The sequence below is a fragment of the Gigantopelta aegis genome, chromosome 8, assembly GCF_016097555.1.
Source record: "Gigantopelta aegis isolate Gae_Host chromosome 8, Gae_host_genome, whole genome shotgun sequence".
Classification (NCBI taxonomy): domain Eukaryota; kingdom Metazoa; phylum Mollusca; class Gastropoda; order Neomphalida; family Peltospiridae; genus Gigantopelta; species Gigantopelta aegis.
Window position 1 is genome coordinate 20556418 of NC_054706.1, and position 27408 is coordinate 20583825.

Below are 27408 nucleotides of genomic sequence, written 5' to 3' on the forward strand. Positions count from 1 at the left end.
GTTGTTAACAATTTGGTTCGGACAATAAGTATTTTTCATGGAAAGAGGTGAAAAAGTGCCTCATAGTCCAAGTTGTAAAATCACAAGTAAATGCATGATATTTGGAAATCTTTGGATATATTTGGGATTCGCCAAAATTAACTGGTTTTTTGACTTTATTTGGACGATGTATTTGCGAACTGCATAAACAGGTTCTTCAAGATCTCGGTCTATGTCAATCACATGATCAACTTTGAGCAGTATTGAAATTTGAGGATCGGTATCAGTATTTTTGGGGTGATTTACATCGGTACGGTATTCAGTATTGATACAATACCACAAGGCGCAATATTTTACGAGAACCGTTGTTCTGTCCGCGTGTCGGTTACGCAACTTTAAAATCACGAGAACATACATGTCAACTCTTACGGATTACCTGTAAGACTTACAGATTTTTTAGAATTTGAAAGCCTTACGGGCGTAGGACAAATTCCTTACGGGTAACACGCATTTTCAGGGTTTTTTGGTAGGACTTTCCTTTGGCACTGTCACGTAGCGTAGGCTATAATAAAGAACATTATAAATACTTATCATAGAGTTAGGGTTAAGGTTAGGGTTAGTGACAGTGCCAAAGGAAAGTCCTTCCGGTTTTTTTCATTATTATTTTTTACATAACTCGTCATCATCTAAGTAAGCCATCCTTCGTGATCCTTCGTGATTTTCGTTGTCCTTTCGTGAATTTTATGTACTTTATTTTTGCTGGTCAACCAGACTATGTTTTTATTATACATATATGAACATGGAAATAAAGTTATTGTATTGTATTGTATTGAATCGGAAAACGGCTATTTTGTTGTATTTATTTTGGACAAGAGGTGCCACCTAGCGGATATTATGTGCACTAATCAAAATTGTACTTGTTAATAGTCTCGATTTTCATTTTCATGTTGCCTTGAATTTAAAATCATCAGTTCCCCGTCCTTTTGCAGCTCGCTTATGGATTTTTGTCCACAGTCTTACAGGTGTTGATCAGTAAAGGTTGGCATCAATGCACCAGAACGGTATTAGGTCGTTTCGCCCTTATTCCCGATCGCCCCGTGTCGTTTCGCCCTCTATACAGGGTCGTTTCGCCCTCATGTTTATGTTTGTGGATGATGAATAAATTTGTTTACGTGACTCTAGTTGCAAATCAGATATAGGTTATCAATTTGTAACCCTTTATCAACCATAAACACCATTTATATGTATATGTTATTATGTGCAATATTTTAAAGAACCCCTCCCCTCACACCATTCCCAGTTCCTACGGGCCTGATGTATTTTATATTAATAAGTACATAGACTAGCCTACACAATGATATTGTCGATAGGACATATTAGTTATAAAGTGCTTTGGTGTGTGTGTGTGGGGGGGGGGGGGGGGGGGGCGACGCTTTTTTGCAAATTTGCGAAATTGGCCTCTGTAATATCCAATGACGTGTCATATTTACATCTATGCTTAAGAAGAAGATTTATGATGAAATATTAAAAGGTCCATTTGCTTCAGTTTACATTTAAATACATGCAGTTTTCTGCTGTCTGCCATTTTGGGTTTTTATGGAATACTCTTCAAGAGGGGTGAAAGACTAAAATATTAATATAAAATCAAAGATCTCTAGTGGTATCTTTAAACAATCAAATAATATTAATAATAATAAAATAATATGACGTCATCACATTTGCATTTATATCATAACATGTTATTACATTCAACGGTTGTTAGATTAAGTCATATCCTTTCATCCCTCTTGTCGAATATTCCATAAAAAGTCAAAATGGCAGCCGGCACAAAATTACATGCATTTTGCCCTATGCGATCTCAGCGAAGTCGATACAGGTGACATGGTTATCATCTAGTATGTGGAATCCATGTCATTGTAATTGTTTTTTCAAGATTTCTGTCTGGACAAAATGTGGGTAAAATCTAACGAAAAATAAAGGTAGGAGCAATTTATTGTAGTTGTCCACATTTTGTTTCGGACTTCACGTTTAAGTCTACAACCTTGTTGCCTGTTAGGTGACTATTACGACAAAATTATTATGGGTAAAATAATTTTTATATACCAAATTTTGCATACTAGTACCATCCGAATATATAGGGGCGAAACGACTCATAATGGAGGACGAAACGACTCATTCTCGGGGCGAACGTGAATAAGGGCGAAACGACTCGGGGTCGAATAGGAATAAGGTCGAAACGATCCGGATTCCACGAGAACCGCCAATCAGTTACGTGGTGAACAATTACATTCTAAAATTAAAAGTACCAGGTACTATATATATCAGTAATGAAAGTAAAAAATCTGTTTATGTTTTTGAACCACCAATGTAGTACAGAACCGTAGTTTGGGTGTTTTGGGATTAGGTAGGCCTAACTCATCGGTTACGAGAACTATATTCACGTAACCGATTGTTATAAGTAAAACTCACGTGAACCGACTTCCGGTTACCAATTTTTTTTTTAATATTGTCCCCTGCAGTCGGTAATATTTCTACATAATAGAAAAATTGATTAGCAATTACTGTTTAATGTTTTAAAATTGTTCATGTAACTGAACAATGGGTTACTCAAGTAAAACTCCTGTGAACTAACTTCCGCTAACATAAAATTTTGAAATATTGTCCGCTGATACCAATACTGATATCGAGCAGTATTTTCGGTATACTTGAGGTATACCTGAAGTAAGTCTCACCCGCTAATTTCATCTAAATAAAATCAAATTCCACACACTAGGCCCTCATCGTCTCTCTTCTTTTCAGCTATTTTGCATTGGTCAGATATATTGATCGAAATTTGTTCACGATTTACTAAATGGCGAATAACCGTTTTCAATTCCGAAATTTCTGCATTTTGAAACTTGCTTGATACGATAAATTGGTATTGACATGGTACCGATACTGAACGGTAAATATATGGTATACGACCCATCTCTATTAAGTTGTTGATACGATTGTAATCACTCTCAACTTGACCAGCGATGAAGGTGGAAGTTATCTCATGCGCTTTCGACTTACCCCCACACCTGGGGGGACTGATCGCTAGTTATGGACAGCTGTTGGAGTACCGCGTCGCGTACACCGGGTCACGGGCAACTGTGACCTTGGTGTATGGCGACGCGGCTACAGCCAAGAGGAAGGGAACCAGGAAGAGGAAACGTGATGGATCGACTGGAGGCAACTCGCCACAATCAACCAGACCGACTGTACAGATGCGGCAAGTGGAGCAGCCAACAAATGCACCGCGGCCAGCGTCACCTGCTCCTGCCCGTCGTTCGTCTGCGTCGAGACCCCCCCCCCCCCCCCCCACGGGGGACTCCGCGACGGCGACTTTGGATGTTGGAGTTCAGGGCTAGAAATGAAAAAAAAAAATTCTACATGCACTAAAAATAAGGCAACTTTTATTATTCGGCAATAGGCTACCTATATTTATTTATTAACAGTACCGGAACGTTATACAGCTGCGTTTATTACTGATTCTTGATCAAATTTGAAAATTTCACCCAACGTAAACTCCTTACAGAAATCTATAATAGGCCTATTACAAAAACGTACGAATATTTGTGTTTTGTATTAAGCAAGTTATTAACTTTTTTAACTCGATAAGATCTGTTGGTATAATATAAATTAGCCTACGGAATTCGACAAGAAGTCGCGATTGAAATAATCACTGGCCGACTTCGAGTCAACTACGCGAGTAACGGACCTGTACGTTCGCAATCATCTGATTAAGTGCCCATATCTGAGGTCGAAAATGTTCAAGGCAGTTACGTAGCCCGAGTACTCTGACTGTAAGAGAGCTAGACGGACATTTGGAAACACGCTCTCATTACAGTCAGAGACCAACCTATGTCTTTTTTTGGCAATTCCTGACTACCAAACGGTAGGCAACGAGTCCCGCTCTAATACCACAACAATCCTATGTTTGACGTCAAATACCTTTACATCAATCATTTTCGAGTTAAGTGATACAAAAAAATCCACATATTAATCACTAATACACATACTACAGAAAGAAACCCGACAGCACCCACATTCAGCTACGCTTCGTGACACTCCGTCGCAACAATTGCAAAGCTCGGCGATCTATTTCGAGACTGGGCGATTCCGCCTTGTGCAGCAGTTACAGGGGTCGTCTCATAAGAGGAGGCAGTACGTAGCACATACTTTTGCCGTATCCTGTCGATAACACCCCAAATGTATCCTTCAAATTCAAAATGGAATCAATAATGTGTAATTGTTTTGGTTTAATGACGTAATGAAATCCAAATTCATCCAAAACGGCATTAGCCAACTCTTCCATGTTGTAACTTCGCTTGATATGAGACGGCCCCTGTAACTGCTGCACAAGGCGGAATCGCCCAGTGCGCGATCACGTGGTCTACGTCTCGAAATAGATCGCCGAGCTTTGCAATTGTTGCGACGGAGTGTCACGAAGCGTAGCTGAATGTGGGTGCTGTCGGGTTTCTTTCTGTAGTATGTGTATTAGTGATTAATATGTGGATTTTTTTGTATCACTTAACTCGAAAATGATTGATGTAAAGGTATTTGACGTCAAACATAGGATTGTTGTGGTATTAGAGCGGGACTCGTTGCCTACCGTTTGGTAGTCAGGAATTGCCAAAAAAAGACATAGGTTGGTCTCTGACTGTAATGAGAGCGTGTTTATGTCCAAATGTCCGTCTAGCTCTCTTACAGTCAGAGTACTCGGGCTAGGCAGTTACGGTACTTTGTATTGATCACAGATCTGGCGGAGTTCAAATTGTCAGTGACAACAACAACTGTGTTATGCGCGTGGATACCCCAAAGTCGGTCTCGACCACGGATATAACCGAGATATTGCCGGCAATTTTCGCAAATATATTTCACGGAAATGACCGAAAGGGCGCCATTGTTGTAAGTAGGATTATGGGATACAAAATGGATGCGCCCATAAGATAAAAGTTATCGTTTTCATGTGGCGAACAGATTACGAAATGCATACGCAAAATTCAACAACTTGAGTCTGAATCTGGTAGGCAACAGGATACGCAATACACAGTACTTGAAAAATATTAGCATGCACCGCGTGCACCCAGTTTTAAAAGTTACATCCACACGCAAAAATCAGCATGCACCGGTGCATGTACTAACTGCATTTCGTAGCAAGCATTTTTTTAGTTCATCAAGATAAACGTCTCCGGCACGATATTTATTATTGTGATGTTTATTGCTGTGCCGTAACGTTTATCCATTGGATCGAATTTTCCATTTGCAATCACGATTTAATAAAATCAGGCATATGTGCTTTATTTAAGAGCCTCAACACGTACAACAACATATTTTAATAAATTTTAGACAAAAATATTAAGTACAATACCTTTGGTAACCTTTCCAGGATTAGATGTTTGAAAGCTATTTTTATCCTGGCATATCGAAAATGCGGAATGAAAATTTTGCGGAACGAGAATTATTCGTATCAAGCATTTTACGTACACCCAGTAAAAAGAAATATTGCGGAACTGAATGGAATTGATTATTAAATTTATTTATTTTGTTATTTTTGTTTCTACATATGTGCTTTGTGTTGGTTGCATTATATGCATTGTTAATAATATTATCACATTAAAGTTTTGGGGTGTATTATTCTTTTTTATTATTATTAAAAAAATAATGATTGTTAGTACAGGTCATTACTTATTTTAAGGCCTTCATTATTTACTTTTTCCAAAATTATTATTTCCTTTAGTAATTGTTTTTAAATATTATTATTACAGGCCATTGCTTACATGTGTTTCAAAGGTTTTTTTCTATTTTTTTCTCTTCTTTTTTGTTTTAATTTCATTTCTTTTTTTTAGCTATAATTACTGGTCATTAGTTATTTTAGGAGTTTTATTCAGTTAAATTTAATTGTTATTATTAATTTATTATCAATTAATTGATTTTTAAACAATATTATTCATTAAATAAGTTTATTTATTTATTATTATAAAACGTGATATTCCATTAAATATCGTGGAATAAACTCGTGAACCCGAGACGAATAATAATTAAAATAATCCGATTCCACCAACAGTTTTCAATCACATTTTAAATATGCTCACAATGGCCGGCGGGAATATTCGAGATTTTGTTCATAACTGAAAATTGGATTAATGCAGGATTACTATTTGGACAAACTGTCTATTTATGCATAAAACGTGACTCGGGAAGTTTTCTTTATACAGTAAGTGTTTATATTTATTGGTACATCTCATATTTCGCCACGAAATAATTAATTCCATGGTTGTATCGATTCCGCCTGAAATCTGGGCGGAAACAGCACGCTTGTTTTTGCTGTTCAAGTTGTAAACATCGGGTCCAATAAATGTCAAAATGTTAAAAAACGGACCGTAGATGTTTACCTTGGTGAACTAGCATTTTTTAGTAATGTAAACTGAAGCAAATGGACCTAATTAGAAGAAAAACACACAAATTGTAATAATATTTCATCATAAATTTTGTTCAGCATAGAATTAGATGTAAACATGACACGTCAATGGATATTCCAGAGGCCAATTTCGCAAATTTGCAAAAAAGCGTCTCCTCTTCACCAAAGCAAGATATAATACTTTATCAAAAAACTAAAATTAACACTTTTCTTTGTTATCTTAACTAGTAATCCTCCAAGTTTTAATGTGTTTGGTTAAACAGTGTATTTTTAATTATTTTGCAAATGTGTTGCCCGTCTGCCAAAACTGTCCACAGCAGGGCACAAAAACACAGAAATGTTGGAAAATATTATGTTGTCAATGTCACATACTGACAATCACTTTACAACTAATATGTCCTATAGACAATATCAATGTGTAGTCTGCATTAATTATTAAAATAAAATACATCAAACCTGTAGGAACTGGGGTGGTGTAGTGGGAATGGCGGGCCTACAGGCTTGTTCTCCATCCCACACTTAAAGACAAAATGTATGTTTTAAATTTTCACTACTCCACATAAATAAAGATGATATAAAGATGAAATCTAGTTTGTATCCCTCACTAGAGACTGTATCCGTATCCCCCCCCCCCCCCCCCCCCCCCAAACATACACACACACTTCAAATATTGTTCCTAGAGGCCTGTACAAATGTAAACAATATGTAGAGGCTGAGGTTAGGAGCCAGTTTTATCTTTAGGATTTTGTAATCATGATTTCAAACCAACTGATTACGGTAGTTTGCTCCACATACTGACAGAAAACACATTTGTTATTATATATTGGAATAAAACAAAAATAATTACAATATATCCAGCGTTATTTTCTTTAATCATTCATGGAGGAAAAAGGAAGTCCTGGTGAAAATATATTGCAGGTAAAACAAAACAAAATAATATATAATACTTATTCCAAGTGGTAACTATTGTAAATTTTGCTTTAAATTGCTAGATGCCAAAAGTGATTAATTATATTATTTTATGGTAAGAGTCGAATATTAGACAACCAATTGTTTCAACCTGTGCTAAAGGTAGCAGACTTTCTGCCAGAACATAATTCAAGGGTACGTAATAAAAACGAAATATATTTAAAGGCATATATTGGGTGGTTAATTTATGGGTTTGAAATGTTGTTTTATTGGACATTTTATTATGTAATGTACTTTTACAAATTTTAAACAGCAATTCTCTTACTATAATCTAACTAAAAATCAAACAAATTATATCCATTACTTTCTGAGAATTTTGGGTACATACCGTATATCTTCGCCTGTAAGTCGATCTCGGCTATAAGTCGAGTCCCTAATTTCAAGCCCTGAAAACGTATTTTTTTATTGACCCGTTTATAAGTCGACCCATGAAAAACAACTTATAAATATTTAAGTATTTCTTATTTTCAGCACATGAGAACAATAATGTACAATATTTGAACAAAAGAAAATTATTTTACAAACTTCGGTTTTCACGTTTTGTACATCACAAACAAGTAACATAGCATCAAAACGAAATATTCCCTTAGTAGATAGTGAAAGCTGTTTGGCTGTTACTGTATGGCACTGTACAGCATCGTTTTGTGCACAGACAACAACTTTATTTATAAACACTGACAACAGATCACTACAATAAAACTGAAAGTATCAATTAATCACATGTTTTGCCGCCATATTAATACATGTAAGGAGGATAACTCTGGAAAGTACACTGGTTTTTATGTAAGTCCCTATTGCTCTAGTGAACTGCAGATATCAGTCTAAGCTGATTTGAGGGAAAGCTCAGTAATATCAGGCCTCAGACCACAATTAATTTCGCTATATGTTTCTATATAGCCTTAGTGGCTATAACATTTTTATTAATATCAGCAGGCCCGTGAAGTTTTGTATGTACCTTTGCCTGCATGGGGGACACACGCCCTGAAAAGGACAACCCCTGTTGTCCAGCTCTTTCTCCCAGCATATTGGTTTAAACAGACACCCTCTAAACCAGGCCGGAGTACACCCATTTTACACAAAAAGCACTACTTTTGCATGGGCCGGAATTACCACAAACAAGTCTTCAATGTCAACAAGTTAGACATGTTTACAAACTACATGCTATCCCCTGTCACTTCAGTCAAACAGTTGCCACTTCATAGCTGTCTGCCATGAAATAATCACAGTCAAACAGCAGACTACTTGCGCGGTGAAACTTCCGGATTTTGGACAACCAAATGGGAAGATAACTGTAATCTGAGGCCTATCAGTCCATTTTTTTTCCCCTAAAAACTGGCCCACACTAATGCATTCCAATGATATACATATTAAAGCAATGCTCGGTAAGTATCGGTATGTCACCTTTAAACTGAGAGTATACAGAGGCTGTGTTAAAACACCTACCACAGTGCCTTGCCATGGCCAATTTTAGCAATGGAAACTTGAGGGACACCAACTTCAAAATGTAATAACTTTATCAAATTTTGGAATTTCTTCATACAATGAGCAGCTATTTTTTCTTCTACATATGTTCTATCTGCACAGTGTTGTCTTGGAAAGATTTTGAAATATTTAAAGGAAAAAAAATCAATCATTAGATTTTACTTCATTTTTAATTAAATATTAAACTTAAATTTAAATTTTTGAAAAAAAAATAATCTAAAACTGTAAAATTTTGCATTTTAGATATGATAAGTGGAGGCTTAGTAAAGATATGGTGACTGAATTCATGATACATTATTAGAAATGTGTCAGAGGGATGGTGAAAGTCACAAAATTGGGGCCATTTGCAACAAATGTTTACACACTAATTTCAGGGAAAATTAGACATGATAGGCCTCATATTCTATTTTGACCTGCTGTATTTACTTAATCTACTTCATTTACTGTATTAGACATGTAGCCACTTTGTAAAAGGCAAAACAGTCCATATAAATGCATATTAATATGAATATGCCCTACAGATATTACTTAGGTATACACCATAATATTTTTTTTTGTTGACGACAACTTTGAAAATGAAGATTTTGTTACAAAATGCTGATATAAATCCTACCAAGAGGTACTTGCACCATATTTGTCAGTTTCCAGTGATAACTGTTAACAAGTGTAGTCCTGTGCCAGTGTCTGGGATACCTCAGTGTAGTATTTCTTGATTGGAAGGATGTTTGTAGTAATGACCACTGAATATGCATTATGGATTATTCTGCCATATGTATTACAAGCCAAATGTTAACCTTTTTGGCACATTTTCTGCAATAAACTTGACAAGTATACCAGCATCTGATTACTGAACACAATAAATACATTCAGACAGCATAGAATATTAGCCTATTAGATTTTCTAAGGATAAAAGACCATTTTTGAAAAATGACTGAAGTGTGTAATTTACATAAATGTAGGTGAAATGTATTATTAGAGTACTTAATCTTGTTAAAAACTGTATACTATTTATTTAAAGTGTTTAATTACATTTAGTAGTGATATATTCATTATATTTAGATCTTCTGTCCAATTGCAATAATTGAGAAACTCATTAAAATTCAATATGTCAAAAAAATCAAAATCTCAATATTGACTAACAAAATCCAACTTTTGCTCTTTTTTACCAAATTATTAGCTCAAAAATGTGTTAAAAAATATTGCAACAACCTGTAGTAACATCAGAGGTCATTTTATGCTATTTTGGAGGATATTGAAATTTAAAAGTTGAAACTTTTAATTTTAATTTTTAATAAATTCAAAAAAAAAGTTTTTTAATTTAATAAAATATTTAGAAAATAAATAAATTAGTTTTCATATTCCTTGTGGTATGCACAATCAGTCTGTGTAATTTCACCTCTCTTGTTATAATACTTTCATCAGAATCAAGCATTTAACCGGTGTAATGTGTGAACTATATCAGGCCTCAGACCACAATTAATTTCGCTATATGTTTCTATATAGCCTTAGTGGCTATAACATTTTTATTAATATCAGCAGGCCCGTGAAGTTTTGTATGTACCTTTGCCTGCATGGGGGACACACGCCCTGAAAAGGACAACCCCTGTTGTCCAGCTCTTTCTCCCAGCATATTGGTTTAAACAGACACACCCTCTAAACCAGGCCGGAGTACACCCATTTTACACAAAAAGCACTACTTTTGCATGGGCCGGAATTACCACAAACAAGTCTTCAATGTCAACAAGTTAGACATGTTTACAAACTACATGCTATCCCCTGTCACTTCAGTCAAACAGTTGCCACTTCATAGCTGTCTGCCATGAAATAATCACAGTCAAACAGCAGACTACTTGCGCGGTGAAACTTCCGGATTTTGGACAACCAAATGGGAAGATAACTGTAATCTGAGGCCATATTCATGAAGTTAATCACCGACAAAACATTGTTTGAACAACCATTAATGCCAGTGACCAGATTTCAAAATAAACTCAGGCAACAGGAAGTTAGTATTGTTTACATTTTTGCTATTAGTGATGACTGTTATTTTAACTAAGTGGACTGTTCTCTTGACATGTGAGTGAGATCGCACGCCTTTTTGCATAACCAAAACCATTCTAATGCCAAAAAAAAAAAAAGGTTATAAAAAATAAATGTGTCAAATTAACATATTTGAGTATATATACAGGGCATACTTCAATAATAAAACTTGTAAAATAATCCCCAAAACGGTAATATTTTTGGGTGAATTTTTTTTACCCTCTTATTAGCCCGAGTACTCTGACTGTAAGAGAGCTAGACGGACATTTGGACATAAACACGCTCTCATTACAGTCAGAGACCAACCTATGTCTTTTTTTGGCAATTCCTGACTACCAAACGGTAGGCAACGAGTCCCGCTCTAATACCACAACAATCCTATGTTTGACGTCAAATACCGTTACATCAATCATTTTTGAGTTAAGTGATACAAAAAAATCCACATATTAATCACTAATACACATACTACAGAAAGAAACCCGACAGCACCCACATTCAGCTACGCTTCGTGACACTCCGTCGCAACAATTGCAAAGCTCGGCGATCTATTTCGAGACGTAGACCACGTGATCGCGCACTGGGCGATTCCGCCTTGTGCAGCAGTTACAGGGGCCGTCTCATATCAAGCGAAGTTACAACATGGAAGAGTTGGCTAATGCCGTTTTGGATGAATTTGGATTTCATTACGTCATTAAACCAAAACAATTACACATTATTGATTCCATTTTGAATTTGAAGGATACATTTGAGGTGTTATCGACAAGATACGACAAAAGTATGTGCTACGTACTGCCTCCTCTTATGAGATGACCCCTGTAACTGCAGCACAAGGCGGAATCGCCCAGTCTCGAAATAGATCGCCGAGCTTTGCAATTGTTGCGACGGAGTGTCACGAAGCGTAGCTGAATGTGGGTGCTGTCGGGTTTCTTTCTGTAGTATGTATATTAGTGATTAATATGTGGATTTTTTTGTATCACTTAACTCGAATATGATTGATGTAAAGGTATTTGGCGTCAAACATAGGATTGTTGTGGTATTAGAGCGGGACTCGTTGCCTACCGTTTGGTAGTCAGGAATTGCCAAAAAAAGACATAGGTTGGTCTCTGACTGTAATGAGAGCGTGTTTATGTCCAAATGTCCGTCTAGCTCTCTTACAGTCAGAGTACTCGGGCTACCCTCTTATAACTATAAGTCGACCCCCAAGTTATAAAATAATTTTTGGGTGAAAAAATTTGACTTATAGGCGAAGATATACGGTACATGTTCTTTCATTTTCACGTTGTAAATGTAGCCTACCAAATTGTCATGTTTATGTACTAGTATTACATTTATACTTTTAGTTTACAACTGTCACACTGAAAACATTTGGCCCATAACTGTATTTAGTCAAATATGAGGCAAAATCTAGACTAAAAATTATTTATGCGAGCTCATTAAATCTTTTTGACACTTTATTTATTTTATTTTGGCATCAATCAGTCTTGTTTATAATAGCAATATGTTTGCAAGTTTGAGATTCTGTGTGCGCTATGAAAGAAACAATCTTACAATTAGTGGCGAAAATTTCAAAAGTTATGTCCCTTGGTATAAAAATCTCGGTCAATCATAATTACTTTAATAAATCAGTTCTTTTACTTACAGTGGTTTAAATTTATGTTAGTGACATAAATCGGTTCCTTCAAATATTGCACATAATAACATATACATATAAATGGTGTTTATGGCTGATAAAGGGTTACAAATTGATAACCTATATTTAGGAAAATAATTTTACCACTTTTGATTTGCAACTAAGGTGCTAAAGTCACGTAAACAAATTTATTCATCAATCTAGTTTACGAAAACTACCGATTTTTAACGGTTAAGTCGGTCGTTAATGACCGTAAAGCTGTAATCGACATGTTGGTATTCGGGTTCGTGTTTTTGGCGAAATGATAAAACGAGTTTAGAGTTGCGGCCCTTTGCTTGGTGGTCGCTACATTTCGAGCCTTGGAGTTGCCAAGCGGAAGGCCGTGGCCCCCCCCCCCCCCCCATCCCGGGGGACCAACCAGCCAAGACGCGGCCTTCCGCTTCCGCCAGGGACGACTGGCAGCTCGCGAAAAGGAAGATCAAGAGCCAGTACTCAAAGTACTTGGTGGGTGACGTCTCCGATCCCGACAGACTGCCAGGTGGGATCGACGAGGTCAACTTTAAGACGTTCCGAGATGGCAACCAGATCGCCATCCACACGAAGGATCTACGGGGAGTGGGGCAGGTCCTAGTGGTCACCTCGCGCCGGGATGGACTGTACAGACAGGGAATCCTCTACAACGAGATGGACAATCACACCGTCCATAGGATTATCAAGGTCATCGCCGGCGCCCAGCACCTCCAGCTAGTGACCTGCTTGCGGACCCACAGCTACAGGAAGCTGGTGCCTCTTTTCAATGAGGAATACATCATCGCCTCCCCGTAGACGCCAAGCTTACCTAGGACAGGTAACCTCCTTTTTTGGGCTTAGTTGGACTTTAAAATGTTTTGGCTGTGGCTCAAAATTCTTATGTTTATTTTTTTATAAATAGTCCAACGCACTTAATTTTGGCGCCCGTTCAGTTGCTCAAATCACCTTAAAACCTTTTAGGCCGAGCAGTCAGATATATTTTTGGATTTAATTTCTTAGTCCGGACATGATTGGGGTGCAGGTTATTCTCCGTCGACTTAGGCTTTTAGACCGTTACTAAATGTTTTATTCCAAATTCCGCCCACTTCAAACTTACCCCTCTCGTCCCGGACTTGGTCACTGGCGAAAGTCAGAGATTAAGCCCGTGATAGGCGTGCGTGAAGCTCTCGTGGCACATTTGCACGTTAAAACTTTACCCAAACCCGAACAGTTGTAATGCTTTGTTAAAAACATATTTTTTTCCCTTTTATTAGTTTTAAATAAAGTGTTTTATAAGGTGTATACAACAAAACATTTTTTAACTCTGTGTATAATGGATCCATGGGCGGATCCAGAACATATTTTTGGGGGGTGGGGGACCAAGAAAAAAGGGGCACATTGAATCATTAAAAGGGCATCTTAATAAAAGCTTTAATATTTGAAGTTAATATGAATGCGTTTGTGTATATATCACTGTACGAACAGAAGTGTACACTAAATGACTAGTTGCGGTTTTCTGGACCACTAGCTACATTAATAGAGAGATTTTTTTTAAGTGGGGTGGGCTAATGATCAGGGTGGTTCTTAAGCATGACACGATGTGCCTTGACAGAGGGCGCACAGCACCCAAGATGTGTAGGTGGGTCTGGGTGCATGCTTCCCCATGGAATTTAAAAATTGGATGGTTTTTAAACGCCTTGGCATCTGGACTCAGATTACAGTTATTCCCATTTGGTTGTCCAGAAATTTGTATGCGCAAGTAGTCTGCTGTTTGACTGATTATTTCATGGCAGACAGCTATGAAGTGGCAACTATTTGACTGAAGTAGACAGGGGAGAGCATGTAGTTTGTAAACATGTGTAACTTGTTGACATTGAAGACTTGTTTATGGTAATTCTGGCTCATGCAAAAGTAGTGCTTTTTGTGTAAAATGGATGTACTCCGGCCAGGTTTAGCGGATGTGTTTGTTTAAACCAATATGCTGGGAGAAAGAGCTGGACAACCTTGTCCAGGGGTTGTCCTTTTCAGGGTATGTGTCCCCTGGGCAGACAAAGGTACATACAAAAATCCATGGGCCTGCTGATATTAATAAAAATGTTATAGCCACTAAGGCTATATATACACAAAGAAACAAGTTAAGCACCTCCTGTATTTTTCACAATGACTTGTCTTACAAGGTTTGGCGTTGAAAGCCTGATAACATAACCTCGGAAAACCACATGTGTTTTGCAAGAATACATCTTTGACAGTAAGAAAACATAACAAGTGTATCCAATTTTGAAATTTTAATCATGATTCATTCTGAGAAGAATTCCAATATGCTGTATTTGAGCCAAAAACTGAGGCACAATAAGTATGGAGGTGCAGAGTCAGAAACACAAGTCAACATCATGATTGATGATGAAAAATGTCATTTGAAGTTCACAGATGACATTCATGACACAAATCATCAATAACGGGTAAACCCACCACGTGCCCGGATGACAGCTTCCACCCTTCGTTTCATCCCTCCAGTAAGTCGTCTTATCTGCTGCATGGGCAACTGCTGCCATTCTCGATGAAAAGCTGCCTCTAATTGTGCCAGAGTCTGTACAGGTGGGGTCAGTGCCTGTACTCAACGCCCCAAGATGTCCCAAACATGCTCTAGCGGGTTTAGGTCAGGACTCATGGCCGGCCAGGGCAGGGTCGTCACAGCTTCAGTTTGGAGTAAAACTGTTATTACTCGGGAACGATGTAGCTTTGTCATCCATGTACAGAGGTCTGGTGGCGAGTGGATGGTTGTCAAAATGCGGCACAACAATTGGTTGCAAGACGTTACGAATGTACTGATCACCATTGAGGTTGCCTTGGGTGGTGACAAGATCCAGCTTACAATCATGTGATAGGTAAACCCCAAACTATTACTGAACCTCCACCATACAAGGTCATAGGTCGTATGTTCCTGGGTGTGTAGACAGCATTTTTATGTCTCCAAACTCTCAGTCGGCCATCTGTGACATGGTGCAGGAACCGGCTTTCGTCGGACCAATGGACTCTTCGCCAGGACCTCTGATTCCAACCTCTCTGGGCCAAACACCACGCTAAACAGCGTCTCTCATGATGATTAGCAAGAAAGGGATGCTTGATGACCCTTCTGGGCTTCAGTCCTCACTGTTCTGGCTGACATCCGTCTATTGGGTAACCATTGGCTCTTCAGAACAGGAGACGTAGCAAAGGGTTGATGACGTACGAGCCGAAGCAGGGCCCTGCCCTTGCGCTGTGACGTCAGACGCGGTCTCCCTGACCGTGGGAGATCCTTTACAGCATTGGTACGCCCGTGTTTTCGTATCGGTCTGCTGATTATGGTGTAATGATACCCCAGTTGATATTAAATACGCCATCTTTGGGTCTCTGATAACCTTTGACGTGCCATATTCAACGATTAAACTTCAACAATGCAAGACAGTGATGTTAAATGGCAACAATTGCAGTGTATTGATACTGCATTTTGAGCAAAGCATGGGTGGCATGATGGACGTGCATGTCGTTCTGTTGTGGGAGGTCGCAGTTGTCATTGTACTCTCCTATTATTTCAATGGAACACCATTCTTGACATATTCGTCACGTAATTTGCACGAATGGGGCTATTTCAGTACTAATTACGTCTAGGGGTGCTTAACTTTTTTCTTTGTGTATAGAAACGTAGCATAATTAATTGTGGTCTGTAGCCATCTGAATTGCAAAATTAGCTATTTTTAAACAACAATTTTAAAACTATTTTAAGCATTATTTTGCATAGTATTATAAGTTATATAACCAAAGAATGTTTTTTGGGGTTGTTGTTTTTGCATCTTAATATCAAAATTGCCCATTTTCAGACAGTGATAAAAACCTCTTTTGGAGTTTTATAACCCCCAAATTTTTATTTAGAAGAGTTCAAACCCGTTGCTCTTAGATCTCAATCCCTAAATCGTGATTTTTAGTGTTGATCGCTGTCGAAATGACCAGGGGCGGGAGAACAGATGAGGGGGACCCGAGAAAAAGCCATATACATTTGTAATCAACTTTGCTTCATATATAAGTATGACTATCATATATTTCATTGTAATTTGACTTGTATTAATGTATTTCTAGTGACGGCTGTCTAATGGCATACGTACATGAAAAGGATACAAAGGGGCACTTGTAAATTAACACTTTAAAGGGCACTATTATAGGGACAGCTCTGTCTAGGTAGGGCAGATATACATAAAAACTATACAAAGGGACACTTGTAAATTATAGCTTTAAAGGGCACTATTATAGGGACGGCTCTGTCTAGGTAGGACAGATATACATAAAAACAATACAAAGTGACACTTGTAAATTAAAACTTTAAAAGGTACTATTCTAGGGACGGTTCTGTCTAGGTAGGGCAGATATACATAAAAACTATACAAAGGGACACTTGTAAATTATAGCTTTAAAGGGCACTATTATAGTGACGGTTCTGTCTAGGTAGGACAGATATACATAAAAACGATACAAAGGGGCACTTGTAAATTAAAACTTTAAAAGGTACTATTCTAGGGACGGTTTTGTGTAGGTGGGGCAGATATACATAAAAACTATACAAATGAGCACTTGTAAATTATAGCTTTAAAGGGCACTATTATAGGGATGGCTCGGTCTAGTTAGGGCAGATGTACATAAAAATGACAGAGCCTATTGTTCATTAGTAATTTTTAAGATCCATACAATTTCAAAGCAAAAACTATTAGGCTATCATTATGATACTTTGATCACAGAAAATTAAGGCGCTCTTACTCACCTTAAACACTGAACTCCATTGAGAATCAGTAACACAGACATACATCTGCAAGCTTGCACATACAGGCATAACTTAACTTCATGCAGCTGAAAATGCTTACGTGCATAACAATTTTTATACAAACAAAAAGTGCACTTGAACATTTTGAGGGCACTTGAAAAATTTGGTCCCCTGCCCTGGATCCCTCTTTGGGATCATGTTTATTGACTACCTAGGATATCAAATATGTATTCATAATGGTGATATATTCTAAGAATAATTTATTTGTTTATTACAGTCAGTCTGTTGCTGATTTATTGCTGTTGCTGTTACTCTATGGCTGTTAATTAATACATTGAAATGGCTTCAGCATTGATGTTGTTTTATCGGTTTTCACCAGGTATCATTTGTCGTATTCAAACCTTTAAATGTATAGTTGCTGTCTTCTAGTATTAAATGGAAAGACTGCAATCACTTGATGTTAAATCCCTGTTTTAGTGTAATCTTCCCCACCGCCGAATTACATCATCAAGGTTGTTTGACTCACAACAGTGCTTTACATTTTAATGTACCAGGCAAGTGATGAATAACTTGTAGTTAACCTTTGCGAGTGATGAATAACTCCTTGTAATTAATCTCCAGGTGAATGATGAATAACTCCTCATAATTAATCTCAGGCGAGTGATGAATAACTCCTCATAATTAACATCAGGTGAGTGATAAATAACTCCTCATAATTAATATCCTAGCTGCGAGTGATGAATAACTCCACATAAATCTCCAGGTGAGTGATGGATAACTCATTAATTTCTAGGTGAGTGATGAATAACTCAATTTCCAGATGAGTGATGAATAACTCATTAATCTCCAGGCGAGTGATGAATAACTCCTCGTAATTAATCTTAGGCGAATGATGAATAACTCTTCATAATTAGCTCTTGGTAAGTGATTTGTTTTCCAGAGGAAAAATCTTGAGCAAAGTCTGCACACAATAATAAAAAGAAGTTTTCAGTAGCACATACTGAACAGTCACTGAATCAATATAATAATATTCAAACACTAGAGCCGGCTGAGGCTAAAGCAGTTTCATTTCAAACAATATAATGGGAGGTGCACTGTTACCATAAAATTAAAGTGCGCGATCACATACCTCATGATATTATGATGGACTGTCACAATCATGTCCCACTCAAGATTAGTTAGCCCTGGTATTTAGTTGACCTTCTAAAAGTTACTTTTATTGCTTGTCAGGCCTTTAGATCTCACTAATTTTGGCACAGCAGGCTTTTTGTCTGTTCTGAGCACCCCAAGGCCGTTTTAGTGCAGTAATGTCAATAATACTAGCTGGTAAACAGTTGTACATATTCAGAAATTAATATGCATTTCAATTTATTTTAATCTAATTACAGCTTAACATTTCATTGATTTTGAGGTGAAATGTTTGATGAGTATCCAAATGCCAATTTAAAGTCTGAACCAAATTGTTAACTAAAATAAATTATTCTCATACCTTTAATTACTGTTAGACTTCCCTCACATTTTGTCCAAACATAAATCAAGAAAAAAACATTACAATGACACATCCCACATACGAGACTTTAATGATGTCACCGATATTGACTTCGCTGAGATTGTATAGAGAAAAATACATGCTATTTTTTGCCGTCTGCCATTTTTCTTGGCTATGGAATACCATTCAAGAGGGGTAGATCGATATGATGTAATGTAACAATATCATGACATGCGCTATGGTATAATGCACTCATGGCATCAGATTAATGACATCACATACTTAGGAGGCTTCCACCCCTCTTGGAAGAGTGTTCCACAAAAAAAGCGTTTTGTCCTAGGAGATCTTAAAAAAGTCAATATAGGTGATATGGTTTCAGTCTTCTATGTGGAATCCATATCAATGTAATTTTTATTTACAGTTTATGTTTGAACAAAAAGTGAAAAAAATCTAATGTAGAGTATCAACTTGGTTTGGACTTTAATTGGCTGGTTTGTTCTATCTTATCATAAGTAATATTGTAATATACATGTAAAGATGCAGAAAGTACTCGCCAGCTCTGACAGGCAATCTCGCTTTTTTTGGCTGCATGATTAACAGACTATGGAAACAGCTGTCAGTCATGGGTCAACACTTCCTAGAAATGGCTTGTTTGCGTTGAAAGTATGCTGCCAGTGTGTTTTGAATAGTTTTGTATATGAAAGAAATGCGAAATTTTTTATATCAGAATATTTTTAAAAAATGTGTTGATTTGTCAATCAAGGTATGTGACTTGATTTCGTTTGCCATGTGACTTACAAAGGGAACTTAAGAATATATCATTTGAATTGGAGGCAGTGTATATTATAATATAGTTAAACAGTAATATTGTTCTGTAGCCTGATGGAAGAAAATGGTTTATTTCAATGATACACTCGACACATTTTATTTACGGTTATATGGCGTCAGACCACACAGATATTGTAGGAGGAAACCCGCTGTCGCCACTTCATGGGCTACTCTTTTCAATTAGCAGCAAGGGATTTTTTATATACACCATTAGCACATACCATGGGCTTTGATGAACCAGTCGTGGCATATAGGCTGATGTACTACAAGTAGTAGAAATTCTGGTGGGCTAGTAAATTTTAGTTGGTTCTGGTCCAGCGGTCTAGTGAAGTATTTTCTATTTCTGCATCTCTGTAATAAGTAAATTACATTTGCTTTCAGTTATTAATATGTTTTATTTAGTAAAGTAATATTCGAAGGGCACAGGGGCACTCGGGCACTCACACCAGATTATAAGCCAGTGGAAACTATGCAAAGAAAACATTCATTAACACTCGCTTTGTGCTTTTCATACAAAAATGGAACAAAATGTCAACACCAGTGTTTCTGCTGGAAAGAAATTTTTGGGTATGGTGCTATGGAATTAAATGCAACCACAGTCAACAGGGGGTATGGGGGTCCTCCCCCAGAAAGAAAATGGGTTAAGTTTAGAGTTAGGGTTAAGAAAATCATGATAATGGTTAACTTTAAAAAAATAAAATCTGCAAAAAACTTTGGGTATGACGCCCAATGGTGTAGCCAGGCAGATGAGGCGCTTGCCTTGTCTGGAATTTTCCCAGATTTCTTTTATTTTTCCCATGACACTAATATTTATTTTACAGGTCTGGGTTTGCCTCAATCTGATTAAAATTAGCTCTACTGGGTCTACCAGTAGATCTAACAGCATTGCATGGACTCTCATGTCCATGTGACATTTCATCGATAAATAACAATTTAAATATTGACCAATTACACTTTGTCTTTTATAGCGTTATTAAGGAGCATACAAATTCAAAAAATATCAGGCAAGACTATTTATGCAATAGGCGAACTTAAATTGTTGGTCTGTTTTAACATTGAAAAAACAGGGGGGAAAGTGCAGTAATAAACTCTGGATTGTATATTAGTATAAACAGATTTTATGGCTATACCATCACAGGGTTTTTTTTTCCGTCTTGAAACAAATTTTATATAAAATTTTATATTGCAATTAGTTTCTGGCATACTTCGTAATTCACCTGAATCATTTCGTATACCCTCGGCATAATCCCAAATATTTTCAAATCACTGGCATGATTTTGCAAGTAAGGTTTTGATTGGTCGAATGAAAGGTCAGCTGGACATGAGCTCCAATGGGCTGCCGTTAGATCCACATACATGTAATAGTGGAGCTAATTTTAATTAGAATGGGTTTGCCTAAGCATTTTTTCCTCTCTGGTTGCGCCACAGGTGCCATACCCATTTTACCCTCTGGCAGAAACCCTGAACTGTTACACATAGTAATGTTCATCACTAAGTGGTAATATTACTGTCATATGCTGCAGATCTTATAATTTTTCACTTCTCCACAGATCTCATGAAAAGTACATACCTGGGACAGCTGTATTCTGGATAGCTAGTGTACATGTATAATGAAGGCTCTGAATAATGTGCATCTATAATGAAGGCTCTGAATAGTGTGCACCTATAATGAAGACACATCTGTCAACACTGCACGATCAGACCACTGCACATGTAAGTTCTTTACACGTTTTGGATCATTGTATCTCTTCAACCACTGCAAGTGTTTGTATAACTGAAATGTTAATCATGTTTTTGCATATTTATTTACATATAATTAATAAGTGTAATTATATCCATATTCCACATTTAATCACAAACGGAATCCTGTTGAATCATTGTTACTGATTGACAGTCGGCACACTATTGTCAGGCCATAGGTGATTTCAAATTTCATGGGAAATACTTTTTCTGTGCCGTGCCTTGTGATCATGGGAACCCATCGAAAACTGTTTTTTTTTAAATATATTATTTTTGTTGAATAGTCTTGCTTGATATAATAATCATGGGAAATGAAATTTCGGTTCTGTGATTTTACCGACACGCTACCGAGACGGTACTGGTTTCTGTGAAATTCGAAGGCCTGTATTGTCAGTTCACCATTTTATTGAATGAAAATCCTGACAAATAACAGTCCTGTAGAACATTTGTTACAATCATCCTGTCAGTTGAAAAATCATATTTGTTCACTAATAATCATTCATGCATGGTCATGTTTTGATCATCCTATAATATTATTTTAAAGATAAGATAAGATAAGATAAAATTTATTGCATTTAAACATTCCACATGGGAACAGAGTGCACAAAATAACATTAAATGATCATCCTGTTGACGATGCCATTTGCAGCCAACAGCCACAAATGGCGGGTTGGTTGGATGTTAGTTGTAAAATTACACTTACATGTACATTCAGTTATTAATATGTTAATTTTGTATAGTAATATTGGAAGACCACCGGGGCACGCACTCACATCTTGTCTCCTTGATGGTCTCATTCGCCATTGTTTCAGTACATACTCTGTGTGTGTCTGTGTGTGTGTCTCTCTCTCTCTCTCTCTCTCTCTCTCTCTCTCTCTCTCTCTCTCTGTGTGTGTGTGTGTGTGTGTGTGTGTGTGTGTGTGTGTGTGTGTGTGTGTGTGTGTGTGTGTGTGTGTCTGTGTCTGTGTGTGTCTGTCTGTCTGTCTGTCGAACACCTGACTGGTATCACTTTCACTAATATCTTGCTATAATCTCAACTGGCCACTTTACCCAAACTTTGGATTTAATGTCCTAAACAAAGGGGCTTCGCAGAGGGCCATTCATGTCATGTGGCATTGAAGGAACAATATCTAATTACTTAATGTAACACTTAGATTAGCTTTCCACACATGTTCAAGACTAGCTCTGGCACTCTCCAAATTCGCCAATTGCGAATTTCAAAAACAATTAGCAAAATTTATTTTATTTTGGTGAAATAATTTCATGTACCCATAATAATTGATATTTTGTTACAATATAACTGGGTTTCTGCAATTTTTGAAGGTTAATACAATGTAGATAATTTGGTGACATTTTCTGCTAATCCAGAGTTAGCCCTGCATGTTTGTACTTGATATGGACTTGCTTATTTTGGGCATACCCCTTTTGGGTACACCCTTTATTAATTGTCTCAGTTTTGCATGGTGTAATCTAAATCCCTGCTTATAATTTAGTAAAGTTTTGCTACACATCTATTTTAGAGTATATAAATATTAATCATTTACACATTTATGTGGTACACTTCATACAACAGGTTTTTTCTCATTCCAGCCAGTCCACCACAACGGATGGTATGTGTTTTCTTGTCAAACTTGTATATCTGCTTATCACATATTTATATCAATATCGGTTGGTTGAGTGCTCGCTTCGGTTGCTTGTGTCACAATATTGAACCACCTCGGTGGATCCATTCAAATGATTGGGTTTTTTTTCGTTCCAACTAGTGCATCACAACTGAACAAATGCAGTGGTATGGACTTTCTTGTCCTTGGGGGCCGGATATAGCCCAGTGGTACAGCACTCAGTCGGTATATCAAAGGCCATGGTATGTACTACCCAGTCTGTAGGATGGTGCATATAAAAGATCCCTTGCTGCTAATTGAAAAGAGTAGCCCATGAAGTGGTGACAGCGGGTTTTCTCTCTCAATATCTGTGTGGTCCTTAACCATATGTCTGACGCCATATAACCGTAAATAATATGTGTTGAGTGCGTCGTTAAATAAACCATTTCTTTCTTCTTCCTTCTTGTACGTGGGAAAGTACGTATAAAAGATCCCTTACTGCATTAGGAAAAATGTAGCGGATTTCTTCTGATGATTACATGTACATGTCAGAATTACCAATTGTTTGACATCCAATAGCCGATGATCAATTAATTGATGTGCTCCAGTGGTGTCGTTAAACAAAATAAACTAACATCAATGAAATTAAATACTATTTTGTATACAGGACTGCCACTCTCCAGCATTGCAATTTAAAGTGTATATTTTATGGTAGAGACTTGGAATTTACTTTCTGATGTAATACTCAACAGACAGTTACAGATACTAGTCACCCAACCCAGTACATATATAAAATGCACAACTGTTTTTCTGATACACTTCATGCTTTTCAAAATTCTTTAATATTTGCACCACATGCGTGGTCAGTTTGGGATCAATCCCTGTCGGTGGGCATATTGGGATATTTTTCATTCCAGCCAGTGCACCACAACTGGTATATCAAAGGCCATATGGTATGTGCTATCTTGTCTGTATGATAGTGCATATAAAAGATCCTTTGCTACTAATGGAAACATATAGCAGGTTTCCTCTCTAAGATTTAATGTCGAAATTACCAATTGTTTGACATCCAACAGCCGATGATTAATAAATCAATGTGCTCTACTGAAAATGAACAAGAGTGGGGAAGAGGGGATGTATGGATTTGGCATAAAGAGTAGATTCTAGATACATGTACTACATATGTGTATTAAGTGGGAAAGTGGAATTTTGTGCAATTTTTAAATAATTGTTTTCAAGATTTTACTGCCCCCTAAACATGGGCACCCTAGACATGTGCCTAGTTGGCTTGTGCACTGATATGGCACTTCATGTAACTATATAGCTGATGATCAATAAATCAGTGTGCTCTAGTGGTGTTGTTAAACAAACCAAATTTTTTCATGTAACTGCATGTATAATAAAATAGGTTAGAACTCTTATAAAAACCAAATCATACTTTTAAAAAAAGTACACTTTGTCAACTATAGCATGTGTATGAAGCCAAAACCATGAGGAGGGAATGTCCTATTAGCATGTAGGCATAATGCTGAGGAATTTTTCTGAATGTCAATTAGGACTGCACTGTTCTATTTATCAGTTTCTAGATCATGTGTTGCATTTGTCATAGTGTTAGGTTTAAATACCTAATATATTTACTTTAGTTTGACACCCAATAACCATTGTATTTTGTTGTTGTGCTGGGGTGTCATTCATTAATTTATTCAGATACCTAATAATTCTTTTATTCAGATATAGGCCCATAGCAGGGCCCCCCTCACCCCCTCCAATAATTTTGGCTTTTTTGTTGTTGATAACCTTTATATCTCGACTGAAACTAATGGATCGAGATTAATGGCGAAGTTACAGTAATGGACAAATAACCTTTGAATCATGCCCCCGGACCCGCCAAATAACTCGCGCCTTCAGCGCTCGTTTAGTTGCCCCCCCCCCCAAATAATGTCCACCATGCTACAGGTCTGAGATACCTAATAAATGTTGTTTTAAGTGTGTTTGGGTATCGTTAAACAAGCATTCTTTTTTTCATTCTTATAATCAGGTGAGAAGACTTTAAGAGGTGAGGATGTTACGAGATGTCAACAATGGCTACCGTGGCTTGTTGGTGATTCTGTCGGCGTTCATGATCCAGTTCATATCATTTGGAATCAGCCTGTCGATCGGAGTCTACAATGTCGAGTTCCTCGATTACTGGTCGGACAGGAAAACCGTGTCCGTGTCTCTCATCGGGGCCATCAACATCGGGTTCTTTCTCGGGGCCGGTATGTTACACACTTTATTTTATAAAGTCTTAAGGTATCGAAGATTTAATTATGTCTGAATTGTGTCTCGGTTATCCAAGGAAGGATGCTGATAGTGCATGTGTAATACAGTATCATTTTGAACTCTGAAGTGCTATCAGGGCAATATACCTAGTATAAAATATACTGACACCTCCAACCTCTGCAATTGCCTGCAGCAATCGGCAATGCTGTGGAGATTGCAGCAGAATTTTTCATTTTCCATTTTTGCCATGGACTATATTGGATTTTGTTTTCAAGATGTATTTTTTCCTTATTGTTAAACATAAAATATATTTTGTAAACTGAAAACAGATTAAATGTAAATATTAAAATGGTAAATATCTGAATCTCGGCACCATCAGGCATGATTGAAAATGCATCCTACTAGGTCATTGAACTGTTGACTGTTCTTCATCATAGCTTGTGCATTGCAAGGACCACTGGATTGCGGGGGGGGGGGGGGGGGGGGGGAATAGCTTCTACATTGTTGAACCGTGGCCATGGCACAGTATGGATGTCTTATTTTCAGTAAATGTTCAACATACACCCCTACAAGTAACTTGAAGTGTTATGGTCGGCCTGATGATGATATATTTGTAGATATACATATATACATGTAGAGAGAGATCGTTCCGATAATGTAATAAAATTTTCTCTGTAATTTATATTGACAAAATATACCACCCTTTTCAGGTGCTGAGTGACCTTAAAATTTAAAAAAAAACAAAAAAACATACCAATTTACTTGGGTTTGAAAGGAGGGCATTCGGTCTTGGTGACTGATTTCCTAATAAAAATGATGCCTTTATTAAAGAAAATTAGTTTTAAATTGTATATCGCATTAAATATATTCTGACACTTTGATAATTAAAAGATAAAGATTGAACTGGCACTGCGGACTGACTACACTGTATATATATATATTGTCATCCTCTTACAACCCCATTGTTCTTAATTGTTTCATTCGCGTGTTAACTGTTGTGTCATTTTCAGTCGATGAATACCACGACTGGTATAAATGAATCTTACATCATATTGGCAAAAGAAACAAGTAACAAACTCATCATTCAGATTTACTTTATTTAGATTATTTTTCCACAGCATTTTTTTTTCCATGGTCATTTTGTTAATTCTAGTGGTTGCACAGGAGCTCCATGATAGGAGAAGGGTAGTGGTAGGTGGGAGAAGGGATAGCCCATACTGCCAGGTGTAAGGGAGCATCAGCAGCCCACCCGGTGTCTGTAGCGAGCTGGGCGGGGGGGGCTTTATATTGTTATCAGGCCACATTTTGCTCAGTATCATGTCACGCTTTGCTATGCAAGTTTTAGGGTATAGCAATACAATTCTAAACATTAAATAGTGGTTGCTAATCAATTTTCAATCAATTAACAACAGTACTGTGGTTAAGGCCAAATAAACAAATGTGTGTGGTTCCTGTTACCCAACTGACCGTAATGGTTTTTGCCATTGTTGCCAACCTTAGGGTTAAAATATTTTCTTTTCACATTACCTGTCCTCAAAACAAGTGCACTCCCCTCAAGTGAAACAGTCCAAACGAAGCAATAAAAACAACGATTACGATGGAGGAAAATATTCCACCATAAAACGCGAATACAAAACCAAATCCAATAAAAAAAATTGACTCCTAAGCAGAGCCAAAGAAAAGACGTCCAGACCAGATAGCGAAGAGAAAAAGAAGGAAGTTACAGTCACATGACCGGAACTAGAGGGAGTATGCAGTAGAAGAATTTAAAACCATCCCATTGGCTGTTGGGATGTTCGGACCAGACTACTAGCTGTAGTGGGGGGAGTGCACTTGTTTTGAGGACAGGTATCCATAAAAGAGAAAACACTCCAAGTTTTCTCCATTTTCCTCCCATTGATCTTCAAAACGGTGAGAGGATCGACACAGCATTTGTTTGAATGTTACTTTGTTGCGCTTTACCAAGGCCAGTTTGATAGATTGTAGGGTTAAACAGTTATACCTACAATGTACCTATCCTTATATTTTTTCACAAAACAAAATAATTAAATTTCCATTACATTCATTACAACATATAATGTCATTCTATTGGTCCAGACGTAGCAACAGGAGTTTGTTAATTTCTTGATATACGTAAAAATTACGTCG

General features: G+C 37.2%; 1 protein-coding gene across 3 annotated transcripts in view; it reads left to right on the top strand.

Annotated features, from left to right (window-relative positions):
• The first annotated feature begins 4977 nt into the window (after window positions 1-4977).
• Window positions 4978-27408, top strand: part of LOC121379157 (monocarboxylate transporter 14-like) — a 33462-nt gene continuing 11031 nt past the window's right edge. The window contains exons 1-4 of one of the 3 annotated variants that reach the window (XM_041507651.1): window positions 4978-5029; window positions 21208-21370; window positions 22988-23007; window positions 25037-25256. In XM_041507651.1, coding sequence (XP_041363585.1) covers window positions 25061-25256 — 196 coding nt within the window. In that variant the 5' untranslated portion in view covers window positions 4978-5029; window positions 21208-21370; window positions 22988-23007; window positions 25037-25060. Of the gene's footprint in view, window positions 5030-17503; window positions 17720-21207; window positions 21371-22987; window positions 23008-25036; window positions 25257-27408 lie in introns of those variants that run through there. The other 2 variants (XM_041507650.1, XM_041507652.1) reach the window with 2 other exon arrangements.